The sequence below is a fragment of the Clinocottus analis genome, unplaced genomic scaffold (assembly GCF_023055335.1).
Source record: "Clinocottus analis isolate CAN_PGR_092001 unplaced genomic scaffold, fCliAna1.0.p SCAF_5, whole genome shotgun sequence".
NCBI classification, from domain to species: Eukaryota; Metazoa; Chordata; class Actinopteri; order Perciformes; family Cottidae; genus Clinocottus; species Clinocottus analis.
Genome location: NW_027176207.1, coordinates 10,253,727 through 10,275,402, shown reverse-complemented (window position 1 = coordinate 10,275,402; position 21,676 = coordinate 10,253,727). Strand labels below are relative to the sequence as shown.

The 21,676-nt window shown below is 41.6% G+C and overlaps 4 protein-coding genes across 4 annotated transcripts; 1 reads left to right on the top strand and 3 right to left on the bottom strand.

Annotated features, from left to right (window-relative positions):
• Window positions 1–2,949: 2,949 nt before the first annotated feature.
• Window positions 2,950–7,489, bottom strand: LOC137802173 (uncharacterized). The gene is made up of 2 exons (XM_068599809.1): window positions 7,007–7,489; window positions 2,950–4,108 (listed from the first exon to the last, which is right to left on the bottom strand). Exons 1-2 carry the CDS (start codon window positions 7,487–7,489, stop codon window positions 3,140–3,142), a joined length of 1,452 nt encoding a protein of 483 aa, XP_068455910.1. The 3' UTR covers window positions 2,950–3,139.
• A 4,883-nt stretch (window positions 7,490–12,372) lies between these two features.
• On the bottom strand, window positions 12,373–12,952 carry LOC137802175 (claudin-4-like). The gene has a single exon (XM_068599812.1). The coding sequence runs from the start codon at window positions 12,950–12,952 to the stop codon at window positions 12,395–12,397; it is 558 nt and encodes a 185-aa protein (XP_068455913.1). The 3' UTR covers window positions 12,373–12,394.
• Window positions 12,953–14,179: 1,227 nt separating this feature from the next.
• LOC137803026 (claudin-like protein ZF-A89) lies at window positions 14,180–16,789 on the bottom strand. The gene is made up of 2 exons (XM_068601277.1): window positions 16,291–16,789; window positions 14,180–14,799 (listed from the first exon to the last, which is right to left on the bottom strand). The coding sequence occupies exons 1-2, from the start codon at window positions 16,787–16,789 to the stop codon at window positions 14,180–14,182; spliced, it is 1,119 nt and encodes a 372-aa protein (XP_068457378.1).
• Window positions 16,790–19,569: 2,780 nt separating this feature from the next.
• cldn29 (claudin 29) lies at window positions 19,570–20,544 on the top strand. Its single transcript, XM_068600147.1, has one exon. It carries the CDS (start codon window positions 19,611–19,613, stop codon window positions 20,241–20,243), a length of 633 nt encoding a protein of 210 aa, XP_068456248.1. The 5' UTR covers window positions 19,570–19,610; the 3' UTR covers window positions 20,244–20,544.
• Window positions 20,545–21,676: the final 1,132 nt, after the last annotated feature.

Sequence of the window (21,676 nt, the reverse complement as noted above, 5' to 3'; positions counted from 1 at the left end):
ATGTCAGCCTGCTTCAGTCTGGCGCCCTGTTCAGGGTGAACCTGTCTTGGCTCCACGTTGGCTGGGATTGGCTCCCCCCGCGACCCCTGAATAGGATGAGTGGTTTTAAATAATGGAATAATTTAAAGTCTGTCCTGTTTTAATGGCTGGAGCAATGTACTTCCTTGTGTGACGTAGAATAGTTTGTTTGTAAAATGTGGTTGAATGAGCTTAGAATTTATTTTAGAAAACAGTGTGTTTGGTAAAACTGCATGATTGTTAAAATATATGACAATTGTATGTTGTTGTTTAAGTCAAGAAACACAACTTGATGGATTTGTAGTAGGTCTTGGTGAATATCCAAGCTTCATAATGGAGATGCAGACGATTCAAAAAGACTCATATTTTATTACCACCACAGCTCCTCTCTCTAGTTACAAACTAACCTACTGAGAAACATTTCTTAGTGGGAACAGAGCGATAACTTATCGACGGTAGAACACTACTACAACTACTAAGTAAGAACTTCAGTATCAGTACAATATATTTGTTCAGCTGATATGAAACAAAAGAAAATTTGAGACGGAAGGTAAAACGTTTTCAACAGTTGAAGTTGTGTCACACTTGCTCAGAGCATAATGCACAAGACAAAGATGAGTTTGCAACATGAACACTGATGAGAAACTGTTCCCCTTCTTTAAACCTTGGAGTGATCTTATCCTGTGTCCTCTTTTCTGTTCATGCTCCCTCGGCCTTTTTCTTATCTGCCTTGGCCTCTTATGGATAAGAATTAGCAGACGCTCAGCCAGTTTCAATGGAAGCATCGCTGTTGAAAGAGGCCCAAGACTTCAAGAAAAGCATTACTTATTAGCATTATAAAACATTATATGCCTGTCCAAAGAGGGAGTGTAAATTCAAATCGTTGATGTTAACAGGGCCATCAAATGCAGCTTTTACGAACAGGAAGCATTGTTCTTGTGACAGATGTGCTCACTGTGTTTACTCACCTCTTCCTGCAGGATGATTTGACTTGGTTGTGAAGTGTGGAGCACATTTTTATATGTGTGGAGGGCCGCGCTTCGCCTGCAAACCAGGTCAAACATTGTGGTGGAGGCGTCAATCCATATTGCATGAAACATCATTGTGAATGTTTTATCGTGTTTCAAACCGGGCTGTATTGTATTTTATGTAGGCTAGGTGTTATCTGTCAATGGTTCCCATCAGCGACGCTGCTACACTGTCACCTGTTCTTTTCAGGTGGCTACGTTTGTCTGACATGCAGAGAAAGGGTTTGCAACCTGTAATACAAAGCTGCTCTGGAGCGTGAGCTGAAGCAGATGGAGGATAAAGGGCCTTGGAGTTGTGTAGCTGTCACTGAGGTGGAAAGTAGACAAGAGGAAGGTCAGCGGCAGGAAACGTTTCATCTGGTTATGTGTACCTCTCATAACAACACGAACGCACGATAATGTTCAAATGGGAAACTCGACTGAATATACATGCGTACAAAATATAACGTTCCTCCAACAATGCAGTGTGCAACAAGCAGCTGCCAAACACCACAAACTATGGAAGAAGGAGAAACAGCTCCTGGAATATCTCTGGAAAACAACTCAAAACATAACTATTAAGTTTTGGAAAAAACATTTTTGGATCATTTTAAAGTTTTATTGGCACCAGCATTCGACAATTGTAGCAGTAGACATGCCATCACATAATATTTGAATTATTTCTTATTGTTAATACTTATTATTGATGCTTATTGCAAAAACTGTGTTCTATGAAAAACAATTCAAGCTAATGGCTGTAGTCAACTGCATATATGTAGTATGTGGCCTTGAATTGGGACAAGCAGGACCTGAAACATGGAATATTATCATATTTCCTCCAGTGACCATAGGATGGCAGTGTTTCACAATTGCAAGAGACCGGCATGAACATCAATCCAGTTCATGAAGTTAAGGTGGCCTGTGCTGCCGGGTCAGTCGTGCACCTAAACATTGATCAAAGCCAGAACACTTTATTTAGTTTGTGTTGACTCCCATAGCTGTGTATAAATGTGTGTGAACACATGGAACGCGCTACAAGTACAGTCCATTTACCATTTGGCTTGCTAAGTAAATGTATCCATAACACAAAGTCCTCTCTGAAGTAAAACTTCTGTATTTAGCATGTTAGATTACTGGCAGCATTAGATCAGCTCGTGATGCTACTGCATATTTAAATGAATAAATAATAAACATCTCTGACTGAAACTGAAGTTAAATCCTCTCTACAAACAAACTGTGGCTCCCTCCTTCAGCCCTACACACCTGCACGCTGCTAATACACTCTCTGTCAAACCAGTTTTTCATGTAGATTTTAAAAGCCAGGAGCTGGAATGAAAGTCCATGTTGTACAGAAAGGCTGCTTTCAGGTTATGTGTCATCTATTAGCTCATTAAAAACATTTAAAATGGTGAAAAAGACTAACTCAATCAAAATACACTAATTTATTGAAAAATATGAATGAAAATGCACAAATATCTGTCAACAATATCTGTACAAATAAAATAAACACAGAATCCCATTTCACAGTTGTAACAAAATCACAATCTAAAAAGTGTAACTATTTATATATTGATGATTTTCATGGCCATAGATCTCATTAAATTAGCACATACTAAAAAAAACAAAAAACATTGGTATTAATTTAAAGAAGGCTAGAATATGCTTCATTACGTCTGATGTTGTTCAGACCAGCAGAAACAAACAAGCTAAAACGTCTTAGCTGAAGTTGGTAATGTGGATGGATTCATCCTGTGAGTAACGTTGATACCAGTGTGATGCCCCACAACATGTCAAAGCTAATTACAGTGATTTTTAAAAAAAAAGATACTTCACTTGCACCTGGATTCAGTTTGTTAATGTGTTTGGTTTTAAATTCTCCTTCAGTGCACATAACAATGTAACACTGCTATTCTCCTGCATATTGAGAACGGAGTCCAGACATCCTTCTTTCTGGCATTATATCAAAGCAACATGTACAAACTATAAAGATAACTACAAATACAATTAACCACTCTTCCTTAGTAAACTGTCACAAAATAAGTAAACTTCTAATTCCTACATGTAAAACGTCTGTATTGTGTTAAAGTGAGTAACGTGTGTGAATGTGTGTCATATCATAAGTATGTTCTCGCTGGATTTGAGGACGCATCTTCATTATCACTCTGAACTGATAAAATCTCTTCCATTTCTGCTCGTTTCAGCTGAGATTTTGTAGACAGCGCCTCGCTGGTTTCAGACTTTGTTGACTCCGGTCTTTTCATCTGAGACTTTGTCGATGGTGCCCACGATCCTTCTGACTCCAGTCTGGAGTTCGGCTCAGGCCCGTCCTCCCATGGAGGTCTTGTGTACAGTGGTGGCTTTGTTGATGCTCCATCGTTGCTTTGAGACTTGGGAAGCGCTGCAGGTGGTACTCTTCTGGGTTGAGTAGGTGCCCTGCTGGTCCCGTTGGAGGAGCGGACCGCCAGGTAGCGGACAGAAGGGCTCTTGTCTGTGTTGTGGGCATTAAGGGGGCACGTTGAGCTGATGAACAAACCCCCTCCCAGAATGAGCAGGATGGACGCTCCCCAGCCGATGTAGAGACTGGCTCCAATCTCCCTCCGCTGAGCATCTATGGCGGCCGTGTAGAACTTCTTCACCACGGACCCGGCTGCCCACGATGTGGGAATCAAACACAGCAACCCTGTGACAATCAAAACTGCCCCTGCTGCGACAGCCACCTTGCCCTTGACTCCGCCTCCTTCTTCATCCAAAAAGCGGGTGCATTTCCCTCCAACAAAGGCCAGAACGAGGCCTGCGCTGCCTGTGACGATGGCGAGGACGATGAGAGCCCTGGCGGCCTGCAGGTCTGCGCTGAGAGCGAGGAGAGAGTCGTAAGGTTTACACATGATCTGCCCGGTGCTCTGGACCACACAGGTCATCCAGATGCCCTCCCAGATGGTCTGGGAGGTGACGATGGTGCTCCCTACGAAGGCCGTGACCCGCCACATGGGCAGTATGCAGCTGATGATGACCCCTGCCCAACCCAGCAGGCACAGGGCGCTGGCCAGCATCTGCATCCCCATAGAGGCCATGACGTACGAGGGCTGCGAAGATCTCTGAAGGTGCTCAAGAAATCCTCACAGATCTTTGCAAAGGGCTCAAATGGTTTATTCTTGTCTGTGGAGCTTTTGTTTGAACTCCTGGTGACTCGTCTCCTCTCTTGTCTCTCTCTGGAAGCTTCTCTGTTTCTTCAATTTTTCTCAAAGTGTGAGGTTGCCGTTCTCATTCACCTCCATTTACGCGCTTCTCTTCAGCTATTTTGTTCTTGGCATAGTTGCGATGTTGTGAAGCGTGTGTCCCAGTAATGCAGAGCCCTGTCTGACTCTTTCAGTCGTCCGTCCAGGCTCCAGTAGCTTGACGCCGGGTGTGTCTCTCTCAGCCTCAGCTTATTTGTTTACAGCACACTTTTCTTTTGTTTCAGTCCCTCCTTCTTCGTATCCCTAACTGCTGTCCGCTTCCTCATCCTCTCTCTCTCTCTCTCTCTCTCTCTCTCTCTCTCTCTCTCTCCCTCTCTCTCTTTCTCTCTCTCTCTCTCTCTCTCTCTCTCTCTCTCTCTCTTTCTGTGTCGCCTTTGTGTGTTCTTTCTCTTCTGTCACCTGAGCGGCTGCCTGTGCGCTACTGGTCAGGTGGATGCACCACACCTACTCTACAGGGAAAGAAAAGAGGGAGGAGGCTGACGGAAAGACAGAGAGGGAGAGAATGAGAGTTGTAGCTGTGAAACCGTGACATCATCTATTCCCTCCCTCATCATCTTTGGATGATGAAAATATTCTGGTAATGATAGGGTTTGGTTAAAGCAGAGAGAATGGTAGGCCTCTGGGCAAAGTTTACAAAATACACACTCATGAGACGCTGCATCATTTTCTTTCTGCAGAAGTCAGATTTGATTTGATTCAAATGTTAATACTGGAGTGAGCTCATTGTGTGTGTGTGTGTGTGTGTGTGTGTGTGTGTGTGTGTGTGTCTGTGTGTGTGTGTGTGTGTGTGTGTGTGTGTGTGTGTGTGTGTGTGTGTGTGTATATGTATTCACGTCCTCTGGCAACGCTTTTGTGCATGTGAATAATGTGTGCGTGCAGAATATATTTCTGTAACAAAAGGAGAATAATGTGGAACACAATCTCCTGGGAGAAAACCAGTTTTCATTCTAGCAGCGCCTATTGTGCAAAAAAACCTGTTTGAAACATGCAAAACCCCTCACACACACACACACACACACACACACACACACACACACACACACACACACACACACACACACACACTACTTAACCTTTTAATACGGCTCAAAATAATCCTTAATCTTACTGTCCTTCTAAAGTTCAGAGAGATACTTTTGATCAAGGGCGTGGATTTTGTTTCAAAATTTGGGACAAATATAATATAATTAATATAAATATTAATCTGGGGCCCCTCTCACGGGACATTTTGAGTGTCAGACATTTAATTTCCTAGATTGAATTTCTATGCACTAGTTTATGGTGAAAATCCATTTAGGTAAAAGAAAAAAGATCAAATATAATGATGTAAGCCTTCTATATTGCTTTTAAATTTAAATTAATTCATAGTTAATTCATTAATTAATTCGTAACCTTTCTCCTTAAATGTTGTCTCTGCTGTGTCAACACAAACGTTGGCATAATTTACGCTTCCCTCCTCTTCTGTGTTTTTCTTTTTATATAAACATGTGACACATTTCAGTCCATGATAAACACATACTTATGCAAAACATCTCCCACATAACTGTGTTCTCTTAGAAGTCGAGGATAAAGTTGTAATATATTGAGAATAAAAATTGTATTACAAATAAAGTCGCAACTTAAGTAATTTTCATTCAAGAAAAAAAACTATGTTCCAATCTTCAAGTGAATAAACAGAGAACACTTCACACACTTTTTTCTTCACATAATGACAAACACAAATGTCATTTTTGCATAATACTGAAAATCTCTTCTTCTTTTGCTTAATTTACCAAGATAAAAAAGGGAATACTAACTCACATTCACACTCAAGACATACACAGTTATCACTCAGTCTCTTTGTTTATTTTGCAACGTTTCTTTGGCAGGAAACACTTCGCCTCACAACCTGTTAGTGAGGAGTCTTTCAGCTCAGCTTGAAAAACCTGATCCGCTTTACAACCAGTTTTTTTGGCACATGTCTTCACTCTAACTGTTATTTCCTTTAATAAAAATGCAGTGACAAGATTGTAAAGGACTTAAGATAATTTATATATTATTTTCTCACAAATATGTTTCCTACAAATGACAAACAAACATTTAAGAAAATTCTACTCAAACAGCTACTGTGAATCAGTAACATAATCATCAATATTCATGTCTTCATGAGAAAAAGAAGAAAGTATCAGGGTTGGACACAAAACGTTAACTTTACATGCACATTTCATAAACATACAAAAACAAATATTTACATATGAATGACTGCTATAAATATATAGCAGTCATGTTCTGAATCTCATCTGTCAATGGAAACCTGAAGTATTAATGAGGAGGACTAATGAACAGCATACAAGGACAACTGTGTAAAAGTGTTAAAAATACAAAAAACATTGTGTTAATATATAGAATTAAACAAAACTGCAAATTTTACGACAGAGTGGATTTTTTATCAATGTACTTCAGTTACACTGTTATACTCCTATCTACTTTAACCACCTTTCAGACTATTACTCTAAATGGTGGAGTCATCTTTATGGGACAAACAGAAGGCACACCTTTCATAAACTCTTTGTCTCTTTCCAACAGACTGGCCCAGTGTTGCTTCCCGCTGAGGATCTAAACGTAAGCCTTGCTGCTGTGTGCCGAGCGAGCCTTAGAGTACTTCACGTCATAGTTGTTCTCATCTCTGGGGGGACAGGAGCTGCAGAGGAGGCCTCCACCCAGGAACAGCAGCCCTGCAGAGCCCCAGCCGATGTAGAGCGAGGCCCCAAGCTCCCTCTTCTGAGCGTTGGTCAGAACGGGGTTGTAGAAATCCCGAATAATGGTGTTGGCGGTCCAGCAGACGGGAATGAGCACCAAGAGGCCTGCGATGATGAAGATGATTCCAGAAGCAATGGCCACTTTGCTCTTTTCCCTTTCGTCATCCACAAAGTTGGTGCACTTGCCCCCGACCACGCCGAGAAGGAGCCCTAGGACCCCGGCGATGATGGCGATGATGACGAGGGCTCTGGCAGCCTGCAGGTCTTGAGGTAAGGCCAGGAGGGAGTCGTAGACTTTGCACTGCATTTGACCTGTGCTCTGGGTCACACAGTTCATCCACAAACCCTCCCAGATCACCTGAGAGGTGACAATGTTGGCACCGATGAAGGCTGTGACTTTCCATGTGGGGAGAGCGCAGACGATGATGCTCCCCAGAAAGCCGAGGATGGCCAGGACCAAACCCAGAATCTGTCGTCCTGCAGACGCCATGCTGTAGCTCTGTTGGTCTCCTCAGGGAGGTAAGACTGTGTGTTGCGGAGAGCTGGGGGGGGTTTAGCCTCGAGAAGCGCGTGGAGGCTTTTATTGCATTTAGCGGGGGAGCTGACAGTGGCTGCCTCACCTACATGTTTTGCTGTTCAGGGAGAAATCAGAGGAGGAGTTTGCCGCCGTTGCTTGTCAGCTGAAACTGGTTTGTGAAGAAATCTCACCTGACCAGATTGCTTCTCAACAGAAATGCACACAGAGGCCCCTAGAAGGTCAACACCACGGTACAAACGATGCTCCTCCAAAAACACACGAGCATGGTTGTTCCGTAAGTTGAAGATTACATTTTGAATCAGTAATGAGTATGGTACAGTGTTTCCTTGGGAACTATGCGACGAGAATTTGATCTGCACAAATGTCACTGGTAACCCTCAGTTTCAGGGTGAGTTTCTACTCGTCTGCGAGCTCATCCATTCATTACTCATGTAAAGTTTTAATACAAAATCACTTCTTAAAGCCCCAAGTAAAGACGCTCCTATTAATAAATTAAAATTCTTACAGTATCACTGAAACTCATTCAAAGTGAATGTTAATGCTCAGGTACTTTTTGCCTGAGTCACACTTCCTGAATGATCACACTGTCTCTCGTTAGTGTAATGACATGTCTGTGTTTGGATGCTCAGATAACAACACATGCCTGCCGGGCATTCCCCTCTTGTTCTTCTCCTTGCAGAGGCCGGTCAGCTGCAGAGCACTGTGTGGCTGAGTGACGCAGCAGATAAACTGTCCTGCAAATGTTGTCCTTGAACACACGGCTGACACTCAAGCACTTTGCTAACGTTGCAACTCTTTAGCCTTCATTCAGGTGTGTTAGGGGGTTTGGGTCATTGTATCAAAGGGGAGTTTATCTGAACCAAAAAACAATATAAAGTATTTTCCTCAGTCAATATAAAGACGAGCCAGTGCAGTGAATCTGAATCTGAGTATTTGTAGTTTTTCTTTTAGCGTTAACTTGATACAATATCATATGTGTCCTGCTTTTTAATACATATCTCAAAAAAACAAACTAAACATGCAATCTTAAATCTGCATTTTATAATCGCGACACGTATCGCAACAATATCTCCAAATGTGTGCATGTTCCTTCGTGTTGATAAAGATAAAAGAAAATAATTCAAAGAAACTCTATTTGATAAAATATGTGTTGAAAGCCCTGAAAATACGGTTTCACCCTTTTATTTCCGCATAAGTAGCTTCACAGTTGTTAAAATAATCTTACTTTACACTGTCAATATAAGTCACGTATCATGAGTATAAAAAATGTTAAAAAAAAAAAAGCTTTACAGGTCCCTCCAAAAAGAAAAAGTGAGCGTAACTGCTCAACATGTAAACAGTGACCACAGTTAAGTGATTATTGTATTCAGTCATTCTCAGAGCACTGATCCATGCAGATCCACACACACACACACACACAGATTTAGACCATATTGTAAAAATATTCACTGGGTACTGTTGTGGCTCTGCTGGGAAGGTCACGCACCAGATTTGGCTCCATTCCCATGAGTAAAGCCTTCCCTTTATCTGGTGTCCGTGATCTGTTTGACGGATTACGGCCAAACATCCCCTGCTCAGATCTTGGTTGTGTCCCTTGAGGCTGATTAAACTGCCCACGCTGAGCTCTATTCAGGGAGTTATGCTCATGCAATTGGGCGACGGGCTCCAACATACTTGACGTACGTCGGTCAAACATCCTCGAGATGTTTGGTCCCATGACATCAGAGCTCAGAGCGGCGCGAGATGCAGTGTCACTGTACTGACTGTAGGCGCTGTTTGGCATGTAGGAGTAGTTTGAAGGTGGGGTTCTCTCCTTCTCCCCACAGACGAAGCAGATCAGACCACCGCCGAGGAGGAGCAGCACAGAGGAGGCCCAGCCGATGTAGATGGAGGAGCCCACCTCTCGCTTCATGGCCGCAATCACAAAGGGGTCATTGTAGTATGAGATGGTTGTTGCTGCGGACCAGCTGACTGACACCAGGCACAGGATGCCAGCGAAGACACACAGAGCTCCACCCAGCAGACACGCCTGGATAAACAATATGTCAATGATCAGTGATTTTGGGCAGAAGGTTCGGGACTACAATATATTCAAAATGATGAACGCAGTGGAAATTGCCTTAAAAGTGTATTTTTGCTGCAGGAGCTGCTAAAGTCAGACATATTCAAACCCATATAGGCTTTAATTTGCTATTAACACACATATAGTTTTACCCACACATTGTTCATTTATTCCAGAAGGACTTTTTTTTACTGGCAATTGTCCACTGTCAAGGCGTGGCAACGACTTTGAACCTTCCATGCACTGGACTTTGAAAGAAGAGTCGGCTACTTCGCCTTTTTACCATAAAAAGTAGCGAAAATGTGTTTTTTTCAATGTCCAAACCACTCCGAGCAACTCTTTATTTAAAGGTGATTTTGAGGTGCAGAGTTACGAACCAGTCTACTTATTGCCCTCAAACACCAGACCACCAAAAGCCAGGTTCACTGTTGACAATTAGTTTGTGGTAATTTGATGTATTTACACACTTGTTTTGTTGTATGTATCACTAAACAGTGTTTAGTGATACATATAACAAAACAAATTTACTAAACACCAACAAAACAAAATATTAAAAGGCATTGAGGTGGCTCCAGCATTTTTACTTAATTTTGAGGCTCTGCTTTACAAAAGGACAATGGGTAAAGGTCTTAAACAATTGGTGTTAATCCTACATATGGCACATATTGTAAATACATTTGTGTTTCTGTAAATTGCAACAAACTAACTAACATACCGGATCAATAACACACAGCTAATATTCCCCCATGGCTCTATTTTCATTGTTTTGATGACTATTAAAAACTGAAAGAAAGTCCTTGCCACAATGAATATTTTTACAGCATTGCCTTGCAGATCCCAAAACACCCAAATACAACATCAGCACCTTTTTTATGGAGGAAGAGTTGTCCGAAGACTCTAAGGGATCCGATGGAGCGCCCCTATTGACTATGCCTCCTCCTCCGAGGGTGACAATGAAGCCCAGGAAGCCAGCAAGGATGGAGATCAATATGAGGGCTCGTCCAGCCTGGATGTCAACGGTCAAAGTGATGGATTTTGTGTGTCTCTTGCACTGCATCTGACCTGTGGCCTGAAGGATACAATGGAGCCACAGACCATCCCAGACCTAAGAGACAGAGCATAAGCAAGTTTTAAAAACTGGACAAGATGTTCATTAAGTTTTGACATAGTTGAGATGGTCTATAAAGTCTGAATACAGAAGCAACATATGCTCAGTTATGCTTGGTGTTGAAGCAGAATAAAACATAAATGTGATGTCTTTTAGTATTACATTTTTTGGTAAGTTATTTTGTAAGTTTCTTAAAGTGAGGTATAATTGACAAAATCAATCCAGCATTTAACCTTTTAAACACCGAGCCTCTTTTTTTAACCTTTTTAAAAGGTTAACCTTAAAAGGTTAACTGCAAAAAATAACATTAATAACGATATACACTCTTCCCACTTTCAGCTTTGCAGATTCTAACCACCTTATTTTCAGTCTGGAAGGTTTATTTAGTGTTTTGTTTTTAATTTTTCTTTGTGTATAGACTTACCGTTTGAGCCGTCACGATATTTGCTCCCACAAAAGACGTCTCCCGCCACATAGGCAGTCCACAGAGCAAACACACTCCTAAAACACCCAACAGAACCAGTGCCAGACCCCCGACCTGCCGGCCCTGCCCTCCCATTGGAAAATATTCGTTAGTAAAACCCAAACGAATTTACCTAAAAATACCCACTGTGCTTAACAGAACGTGACAGCTAACAATAACAGCAGACGCGAGCAGCTCACTCTCTATTTTAGAAAAAGCTTTTGCTGAAATAGAGAGCGAGCTGCTTGTGTTTGCTGTTATGTACAGTGGTCAGATGACAAAAATCAACAGAGATATGCAAATGTTGAGGAGACTTGTGAGCGATCTGTAAATATACAGAGAGTATATTCAAACACCTCTGAGCGAGAACCAAATCCAGTTTTACAGGTTTTATTCTCTGAAGTAGTGTGTCGTTAAAAGGGTCCCAAAGCAACATATGTGTCTCTTCATGGGCATCATTAATGCCTGCAGAGAATCTTTTTTATCAAAGCAACTTTTTTAACTTGCCAAATGCTAAACATTTAAAAATAAATAATGTGACATAAAGAACTTGCTGAATTTGTGTACAAAAATACAAAAGTTGAATTTATTAGTTATGGTACAAACATTAAAGGCTCCCCCCACTTGGCTACATAAAAAAATGTGTCTAACAGCAGCAAAATTATTGTTCAATCTCATGTCTTAACTGTTGTGTGATAAGAGTAATTATAACTTTTTTAGCTGATTTATTTAACTGTATAACTGATTTAGCACAAATAAGTAAAACAGTATTGTTGCAGAGACACATTTCACTGGCATTTATAAAATACTATTATAATAAACGTGACACCAGTGATCTTTAAATGTATATCAATTGTGTACTCTTGCAGCATTCATAATGTGCATTGCATATACAAACACAATCACATACTTTGATGTTTTTTTTTTTCAATTGACATCCTAAAATATCACATTTACACAACTACTGGCTTAACCAAACTTCATTTTTTTTATCATCCTTCATTTAAAAAATAAAAACAGCTACAGATCCTGGTCGTGCGATTTATACTCTGTTACACTATTTCATATTTTAAATTGATTACTGTAAAAAGTCAAAATACTGCATTTAACTACAGTTGAAATAAAAGTTATAAAAAGAAGCTGTAATCCAAAACAAAGTCCATCACAGGAAACACATTAGTGCACATTTTCAAATGGTGGCGTTGACGTGTCTTCTCCTCATCCTCAGCATCGGTAGGTGCTACACAACACCCCTCCTCCAATGATGAGCAGAAGTCCAGACGCCCAGCCCACGTATATGGAAGCCCCGAGCTCTCCCCTCCTCTCCGAGGTGGGCAGCGGGTTGTAGAAACCTGTGATGATGCTGTAAGCCGACAGGCTGACAGGAACAATGCAGAGGAGCCCTGCTAAAACAAACACCAAACCTCCAGCCAGGCCAATGTTGGCCTTGGTCAGCCAGTCCCTTGAATAGAAGTTGGTGCAGCGGGCCCCGACCACAGCGAGCCCTATGGCCACCACGCTGACAGCAATGGAGACGCAGATTAGAGCCCTGGAAGCCTGCAGATCCTGTGGTAAAGCCAGAACGGAGTCGTAGGCCTTACACTGCGACTGGCCCGTACTCTGGATCACACAATTCATCCATAAACCTTCCCAGAAGACCTGCGAGGTGATGATGTTGGCTCCAACAAACGCTGTCACTTTCCACATGGGCAGTCCGCAGATGAGGATGGTGCCGAGAAAGCCGACGATTGCCAAACACACACCAACGAGCTGCGTCTGCATCTTGCCAAAAAAGAGATCCAAGGCATGTATTTAATGTTTTGCCAAAAAGTCAAAGACGGCAACAAAACCCACCTTTAGATGAGCTGGAGATCATTTTTACCACAAGCTTTTGCGTGCCGTAAACAGCAGTGGTTGTGTTTTGCGCTGGAGGTGAAGGAACAGTGAGCAACAGGGAGGGGACTTTGCTAGTTTGTAGATCAGGTTTCCTGCTTGTCCTGATTCCTGCTCACAATGAATAAGTAGGAGGAGTGAACAAAGGCGCTCATGTATGAAAGACTGTCTTTGTGACCCAATAGAAAAAGCTTAAATCACACATTTTTAATGGATCGAAGCACCAATTTGAACCATTTTCAGAAAAGGTCAACTGTCACCTATCTTCCAGTCAGACTTTAATTGAACATTTTGAATCCTGAAATTTTAAATGAACGCATAAAGTTTAAAAAAAAAAAATTGTACAGAGCTTTAAAGGAATAAAGCATACTGATAAATGCGAGTATAAATCACACAGTCACTAGAAGTTGATTATATAATAATAGGAACTTGGATAGTGAAGTGTCATCTGGGTTTGGTAAGTAGTGCAGATTAATCACACACACACCGCCTGTCCAAAAGTTCTTGAATACTGGAATGAATTTCTAAACTACATGCAGGAATAGTTTGCCATTTTGCAAAAATACACTTTCTTGCTGAGATCAATTCCACTCCAGTCTTTGCAGTAAATATGCAGCCACAGAAAGCATCACTCAACATTAAAACACTTAAAGTCTCTGTCCAACGGTAACAAAACTCACCTAACAGCATGTGGTTTAATGGGAGCCTTTCAGATACATGAAGCTGGTGCTCACATAGTGATTCAGATTAGGCATGCTAGCTCAGACTGCCAGAAAGAGTAGCATGTGTTTCTCCTACCATGTGTGAAGGTTTTTAAAGACCTATTGCATTAGTTTACACAAATCCTGGCATAATTTTCACACCCTTCTTAAATCCTTAACCCGGCAAGTCTTTAGGAACACTAACATCTAGGCAGCCAAGTACTAATACTTTTTTAAACCATCTTAAACACTAAAGTTCACTCAAGACACGTCACAAACAAGGGAATTATAATCTAAATTTAATTTATTAAAAACAAAAATCTGTAAAAACAACCTTTAAAAAAAAAAAATTAAAAAAAAAAGGAGCATCAAAAGTACTTTGAAGAGTTCCGTCCAGTTTCCCAGAGCAAGACATTTAAACATAAGCTCCTCCGCTAGCTGCCGTTCGTGGGGCAGAATATTTGACTGAGTATTTGCCATCTTTGCGCTGTTTGCACTGGCAGCACAAAAGTGCCCCACCAATCAACAAGAGTCCTGCTGATCCCCAACCGATGAAGAGCGACGCTCCAAGCTCCCTCTTCTGCGCATCGACCATGATGGGGTTGTAGAAGTTTCTGATGACCACGTGCGCAGACCAGCAGACGGGGATCAGGCACATGATGCCACCGACGATGAAGAACACCCCCGCTGCGATCGCAACCTTGCTCTTGGCCTCTTCATCTTCAATGCAGTTGGTGCATTTTCCGCCTACGACAGAAAGCAGGATTCCCATCAAGACGATCAGGATGGAGATCACGACGAGGGCCCGGGCTGCCTGCAGGTCACTAGGGAGCGCCAGCAGGGAGTCGTACACCTTGCACTGCATCTGTCCGGTGCTCTGCATCACACAGTTCATCCACAGGCCCTCCCAAAAGGTCTGCGCCGTCACTATGTTGTTCCCGATGAAAGCAGACACCTTCCACATGGGCAGGGCGCAGATGATGACGTCGCCCAGAAAGCCAACTGTTGCCAAAAAGACACCCAAAATCTGGAGACCTGCAGCTGCCATGTTTGTTTCAGGATGTGCAGAAGCAACAAGGAGATAAGGGATCTGGATGCTCACTTGCAGCTCTTATACCCACATGGTAGGATTCGGCCTCTCCTGATTGGTTGTTCAAAATTGTTCAAATTGAAAACACCTGTGGTCACTAAGCTAGTCCCATATTGTTGATCATCCACTATTGGTTATTCAAACAATGATTTTTTAGAGATTTCTGTGAGATTGCACTGAAAATAATTTCTGAAATACCTCAATTCACATCCTTGTTTTAATTATTAATCTAAAATGTAATAAATCTTATTGTGCATGTTGGCTCACTAGTAGCCATTTTTATAAACATTCATCATTGTTAATAGCACCTGTGCTAATAAAATGTTTGCTGGGTATATCAGGTGGGGAAATCCCAGTGAAAGTATTCCAGATACAAAAAAATAAATTTAGTGCTCACTTAAGAGTCAGTGATTCAGATAGTATTAGCCGTGCTAGTTCACTGGGACATAACAGCACGTGTGTCTCCCATGTATAAAGGTCTTTGAAAGACTTAAAATTAGATTTACATAACCATGGCAAATACTTCATCCAGCTTTTAGACAAGGGGTGCCAAACTCATTGTAAGAAGCCCACATGCTGCCCATTTTGATCTCAAGTGGGCCAGACCAGTAAAATTATAGTATGACTTTAATTTCTGAAGATATTGGGATTATAAACCTTATTTAAAAAGGTCTTTCTACAATAAAGTAGAAACAGACATCAGCCCACTGTTTATTGGCCTAAGCTCTCTGCAGATACCCTGGCTTTCTCACTTGTTTGACATCAAAGGGTCACAAAGCAGTTTGAACCACCACTTTTAGCGCTGTCTATTACAAACTCAAAGAACTCCTTGGTGACTGCAAAAACACCACAAATGACTGAAGTTAGTGACATCTGTAAGGTCATTGATCAAGTGCAACTGGAAATACAACAAATGACTTTAGGCAATCCAAGCCATCAGAGTATTCCTGGTTAGGCCAACGGTGGCAAAAGCCTTCGCTGGTGTTATTTTACAGTCATCCAGCGAGCGAGCTAGACGTCATGGTGGGCTGGATTCGGCCCGCATGTGTGACAACGGTTTTAGACAGTTAAACCATCAAGTCTTTAGGAAAACTAAAGACTACTAGGTTTACAGCAGTCAAGAATTAAGTCTTATTATAAACCACCGGCTTAAAAACTGTAAAGTGCTCACTCAGGACATCACACAATGGCAATCAATGTGGAATTTATTAAAATCAAAAATCAGTAAAACCGAAAATCTTAAGTTAAAGAGCATAAAACATTACTTTGAATAGTTCAATCCAGATTAGTAGAGCGAGACCTTTAAACATAAGCTCCTCGGCTGGATGCCGTTCGTGGGGCAGAATATTTGACCAAGTATTTGCCATCTTTGCGCTTCGGGCACTGGCAGCACAAAAGTGCCCCTCCAATCAACAAGAGTCCTGCTGATCCCCAACCGATGAAGAGCGACGCTCCAAGCTCCCGCCTCTGCGCATCGACCATAATGGGGTTGTAGAAGTTTCTGATGACCACGTGCGCAGACCAGCAGACGGGTATCAGGCACATGATGCCACCGACGATGAAGAACACCCCCGCAGCGATCGCGACCTTGCTCTTGGCCACTTCATCTTCAACGCAGTTGGTGCATTTTCCGCCTACGACAGAAAGCAGGATTCCCATCAAGACGATCAGGATGGAGATCACGACGAGGGCCCGGGCTGCCTGCAGGTCACTAGGGAGCGCCAGCAGGGAGTCGTACACCTTGCACTGCATCTGTCCGGTGCTCTGCATCACACAGTTCATCCACAGGCCCTCCCAAAAGGTCTGCGCCGTCACTATGTTGTTCCCGATGAAAGCAGACACCTTCCACATGGGCAGGGCGCAGATGATGACATCGCCCAGAAAGCCAACTGTTGCCAAAAAGACACCCAAAATCTGGAGACCTGCAGCTGCCATGTTTGTTTCAGGATGTGCAGAAGCAACAAGGAGATACAGGATCTGCATGCTTACCTTCAGCTCTTATACCCACATGGTTGGGTGCGGCCTCTCCTGATTGGTTGTTCAAAATTGTTTAATTGAAAACACCTGTGGTCATTAAGCTATTCCCATATTGCTGATCACCCACTATTGGACATGTAATTATTTTGTGAGGGATTTTTGTCAGATTGCAACTGTCCTCATATCAAATGCTTTGTTTGAAATACAAATAGAAACTATTTAGTACTATAGAAACAATTCTGAAATACCTCAATTTACATTCACTGGTTTTAATTATTAATCTGAAATATTCTTCTAATTAATTAATTTTTCTTTTTCATTATTTTTTCTTTCGATTTGTGACTTTTTTAGCAGATTGAAAACATTAGAAATGTCTGTGGCTTTGGCCTGAAGTGCATGTGATAACATTATCAATTAGTGGATTGGCTCAATTCTGGTCTGGATTTCATCTGAACAATAAATAAGATGTTATGCATGTGCAACATTCTGCAATACGTACCAATAAACAACAATTTTCCTGTTTACATTTTGAAGTGTCGATAAAGATCACAAACAATATATTTCATTGATGAATGCCTGTTACCAGCTTCATGTTCTTTTCAGCAATCAAGCTGAGTGATTGCACCTGTGCTCATGAGCCAGCAAGTCTCAGGTGACCTATTTGACTCTACTACTACACAAAAAAGACCGATCATGTGCCGCTTACTTTAGTCAGGACGAACTGCTATAAAGAATGCATAAATGTTTAACTGCGAAATATGTAAATAAGGTAAGCAAGGAAGGCCGGCAGAAAATGACTTCTTAAGATAAAATGATTTTACATTCAATGCCCATTGTTTATTTTCAATGTAACAACGGCACATTCTACATTTTAAAGAAGTGCTTTTAGGTCAAACATTGTTCCATAATGGATTTGTGGAAATTAGTTAATTTGTCTAACTCAATGTGGATTTAATTACCAAATATTGAGTGCTAAATATCAATGGACTAATCAGTTTCTTTAGCATTCTTAAAATTAATTTTTAAAGTATGAGTATATGCTTTAAAGAAAAAGGGTTTTAGAGGTTAATATTACCAGAAGAAAACTGAGAGGAGATTCTGCTGCTCTGAAATTGCATGGTTTGGTGCCGCTGGCCCTCCAGTCTTATGTCTCACTGGTTTTCTCTCTCTGAAGATCAAAGTTAGCCAATAATAGAGGGGACCTGAGGGAATGTCAAATCTGATGGTGGCAACTTGTTTCAGGTTATGTACAAGTGGTTTGTTAGTGAGTACAAAGTGCATATTTGTTGTGTAAGAGTGAAGAAACTTTCAGTTGAAGCAGGTACTATGCTTTTGGCCAAAGGCGGTTGAAACAGGATGTGAAAACCTCAAAGGTCATCTCTGTTCTGACCCTCAATTCCCAAGGGCCAAATTAAACTCCTTCTGCTGGCGTCTGTGGGTCAGCATTGATGATTTAAATAAAAAAGCAACACTTTTTGTGTGTGTGTAAAATTTCACACTTACAAACGATAACCTTAATAACACATCTCACTGCTGGTACTACTGTCCTTTCTAGTTTTGTTGTTCTATAGTTTTTACCATGCAAAGTGCCTGTAGTTAGACTGCCATAAGAATAAAATGTATTATAAATAATTATGGCACTCAGGGCCAGCTAAACCTACTCTGCTGGCCTAAACAGATTCAAAGTTATAACTATTTTATTTATTTTTTTCCACATACACTACATTCTAATTTTTCCCTAAAAACAAGTTAAAAACAAGTTATGACTTTTTTTTTCTTTTTTTTTTTCTCTGTGTATTTTTAACTCAATAGCTGATGGGATCAGCCCCAAGGACATAAAGATCTGCGCCATCCAGCTGGCTGGTGTCCTGCAGGACTGCTACGACCTCAACCTGAGTAGACTTTTTCTTGAGGAAGCTTCGATCTTTCAATGTGTGTGCAGCAAGATGTTGGAGAGGTTCTACCCTTCAGTTGAGGCCAGCGCTCTGGACTCTGCCATTGGCTGCTTGGGGAGCAGCATTGGAGCTGGTGACACCAGCAGACTTAACAAACTGGTTAAGAAGGCCGGCACAATCAATAGCACTTAACCTATCTGTAGCAATTTAGGTAGCAGTGGCCTGCACTGATGCGCCCAGGGAGCAACTGGGGGTTCAGTGTCTTGCTCAAGGACTCTTCGACATGCGAACTATGAGACCAGGGATCGGACCTTGAACCTTGCGGTCTCAGGACAACCACTCTCCCCATTCTAACAATTCTACTAAAGATCAGCGTCTCACCTGTTTGGAATCCTACTTGATTATTTGTTTTCCTCAAATATACATATCGATATATATAGATAGATACTTTTCATGCTGGAAGTCAACATGACTCTCGGTTGAAAATACAAATGATTGGTTTGCAGAACATTTGATATTCATATCTTAGAAGTTTATATTCTCCAGTATGTTTCTACTCCATAATGTTAGTTTCTCACTTTTTACAAAATCAGACATTTTCTGTAGCAAGCCTTTGCCTAAACCACACAATATAACTGCCTCCTCTTTCTCAGAGCCCTGCTAGGGCACCAGAGGGCCTCTTTGAAGAAGAGAAACACCCCTTAACTCAAAGGCTGCATGATGGATGTTTATATCTTGGCACTAAAGCCAAAGCCCACCAACAGGAGGGGGCTACTCGGGGGCATCTGAGTCATATAAAACTTCCTCACAGTTGGAGTGCTTTTAGTTAGCAGCCCAGTGACGAACTGAGACAGAGCAAGAAAGAGAAGTACCACCAAACTGCAATGGTTTCTTTAGGGCTGCAGATTCTGGGCGTCGGGCTGGCGGTGCTAGGATGGATTGGAAACATACTAATCTGCATGCTGCCTCTGTGGAAGGTGTCTGCTTTCATCGGGAACAACATCGTGGTGGCTCAGACCATCTGGGAGGGACTGTGGATGACTTGCGTGGTGCAGAGCACCGGTCAGATGCAGTGCAAGGTCTACGACTCCCTGCTGGCCCTGCCTCCGGACCTCCAGGCGGCTCGGGCTATGGTGGTCATCGCCATCCTGTTCTCTCTGTTCGGCCTGCTGCTCTCTGTGGTCGGGGGGAAATGCACCACCTGCGTTGGGGACAAAGTAACAAAAGCCAGAGTGGCCATCGCCGCGGGTGTTTTCTTCATCCTGAGTGGGGCTCTGTGTCTGGTGACTGTGTCTCTGCCTGCTAACACGGTCATAAAGGACTTCTACAACCCCATGGTACCCGACGCCCAGAGGAGGGAGCTGGGTGCATGTTTGTACATGGGCTGGGGAGCATCAGGACTTCTGCTGATCGGTGGAGCTCTTCTCTGCTGTCAGTGCCCGTCAGGAGGAGACCGCTATAATGGAGCAAAGTACTCCGCGCCTAAATCCACAACGCCCGGGAAGGAATTTGTATGAGTTGCATTAGATGAGAATCGGCACTCTTTGAACAGCATTTGACTTTACAAACCTGTTGTGATTTGCATTGTGACTAATTTTTTCACTAACACATTGTGCGACTATAAGGTATGTGGTATGTTACAATAATGCAACAGGCTCATTTATTGTTTTGTGTTAATTTCAATACTAATTTGGTGTCTGATGCCTTCATTTATCTTATTTACAACATCAGCACTTCATAAAGAGACACATGTATTTCTTGTGGGATTTCTTTGTAATTTTGTTTTTCATTCAGATAATAAACATTTGTTGAAATGCCTGGTAAGAGTAACGAATACATTTTTCTTAAGCAATATGGTTCAGTAAAAGTTTTCAGTTATTCAACACTGAATTCCAGAGTGAAATATTCTACTTTTTATACCACTTTAGTTACTAGTTATTTTAAAGCACAAAACGCATTGCATTGTTATAGATCAAACTATCAAAAATGGCGTATGCTGTTCAGATTGTTTCGCTGTGACGATGTAATCAATTTAGCTCCACCTGAACCAGCTAAAACATCACTTTATAATCTAACACGCATTTAGCCTTTTCAGTGGTCATTTTGTAGTTTAACATTGCACTTTAACTTCTATATGTTTCCTTACAATTCAAGAAAAAAGAATGAATGCAGGGATTTTGCTTAACTTTTTTTGGTGTTTCAGCTACGAGTAAGTAACAGATCTGAATACCTCCAGCCCCGGCCTGATCTCATCCGAGTGGACAAAATGGAAACTGACAGAAGGCTAAAGTTACAGGGGCAGAAGATTCTCTTTTCAGACTGGTTTCAATTGAAACTGTAAAGAAAAGAAAACCATTAAAGAGATTTAGAATATATCAACCTGACAAGAATTGGCAGATGTGCTCGTACTGGGCAAAGTGTAAATATCCATTCTTTGGAGATACAAAACCGTTCCTTGGCAACATGAATCCAAGCATAGAGAGCACACTGTTGTCTCTGGCAGTGACGTCCATTTTACTCAAGACAGAAACTGTAATTTACTGTCCTGATACAAGAGCAGGGGATTACACCATGGTAAGCATCTCAAACAAATACAGTGAGTACATTCCCAGGAGGTTACTCCCTGGATTCCTGAGTGCCTTACCACCAGTCCTTATTAAGAAGTTTAGTTTAGTAGTTTCATCACTGTTTTCTGCAGGTGTATAGCGGACATGAGAAAGGAACATATAAACAAAGAGGCTTTTTTTTCAACATCTGGAAGGAAATTGCAAGTCCAACAGTGATCATTATAAAGTTGACAAAGAAAAGCCACATTTGATATCAACTGCTTTTTTATTATTAAAATAAAGCTTGCCTTTCAAATTTATTTGGAGAAGCAGCATATTGTTTTAACATTGTTTCAGAAAAAGGTTACAGGGTTTTAGGCCTAAGATTTACACATAAATGAAAG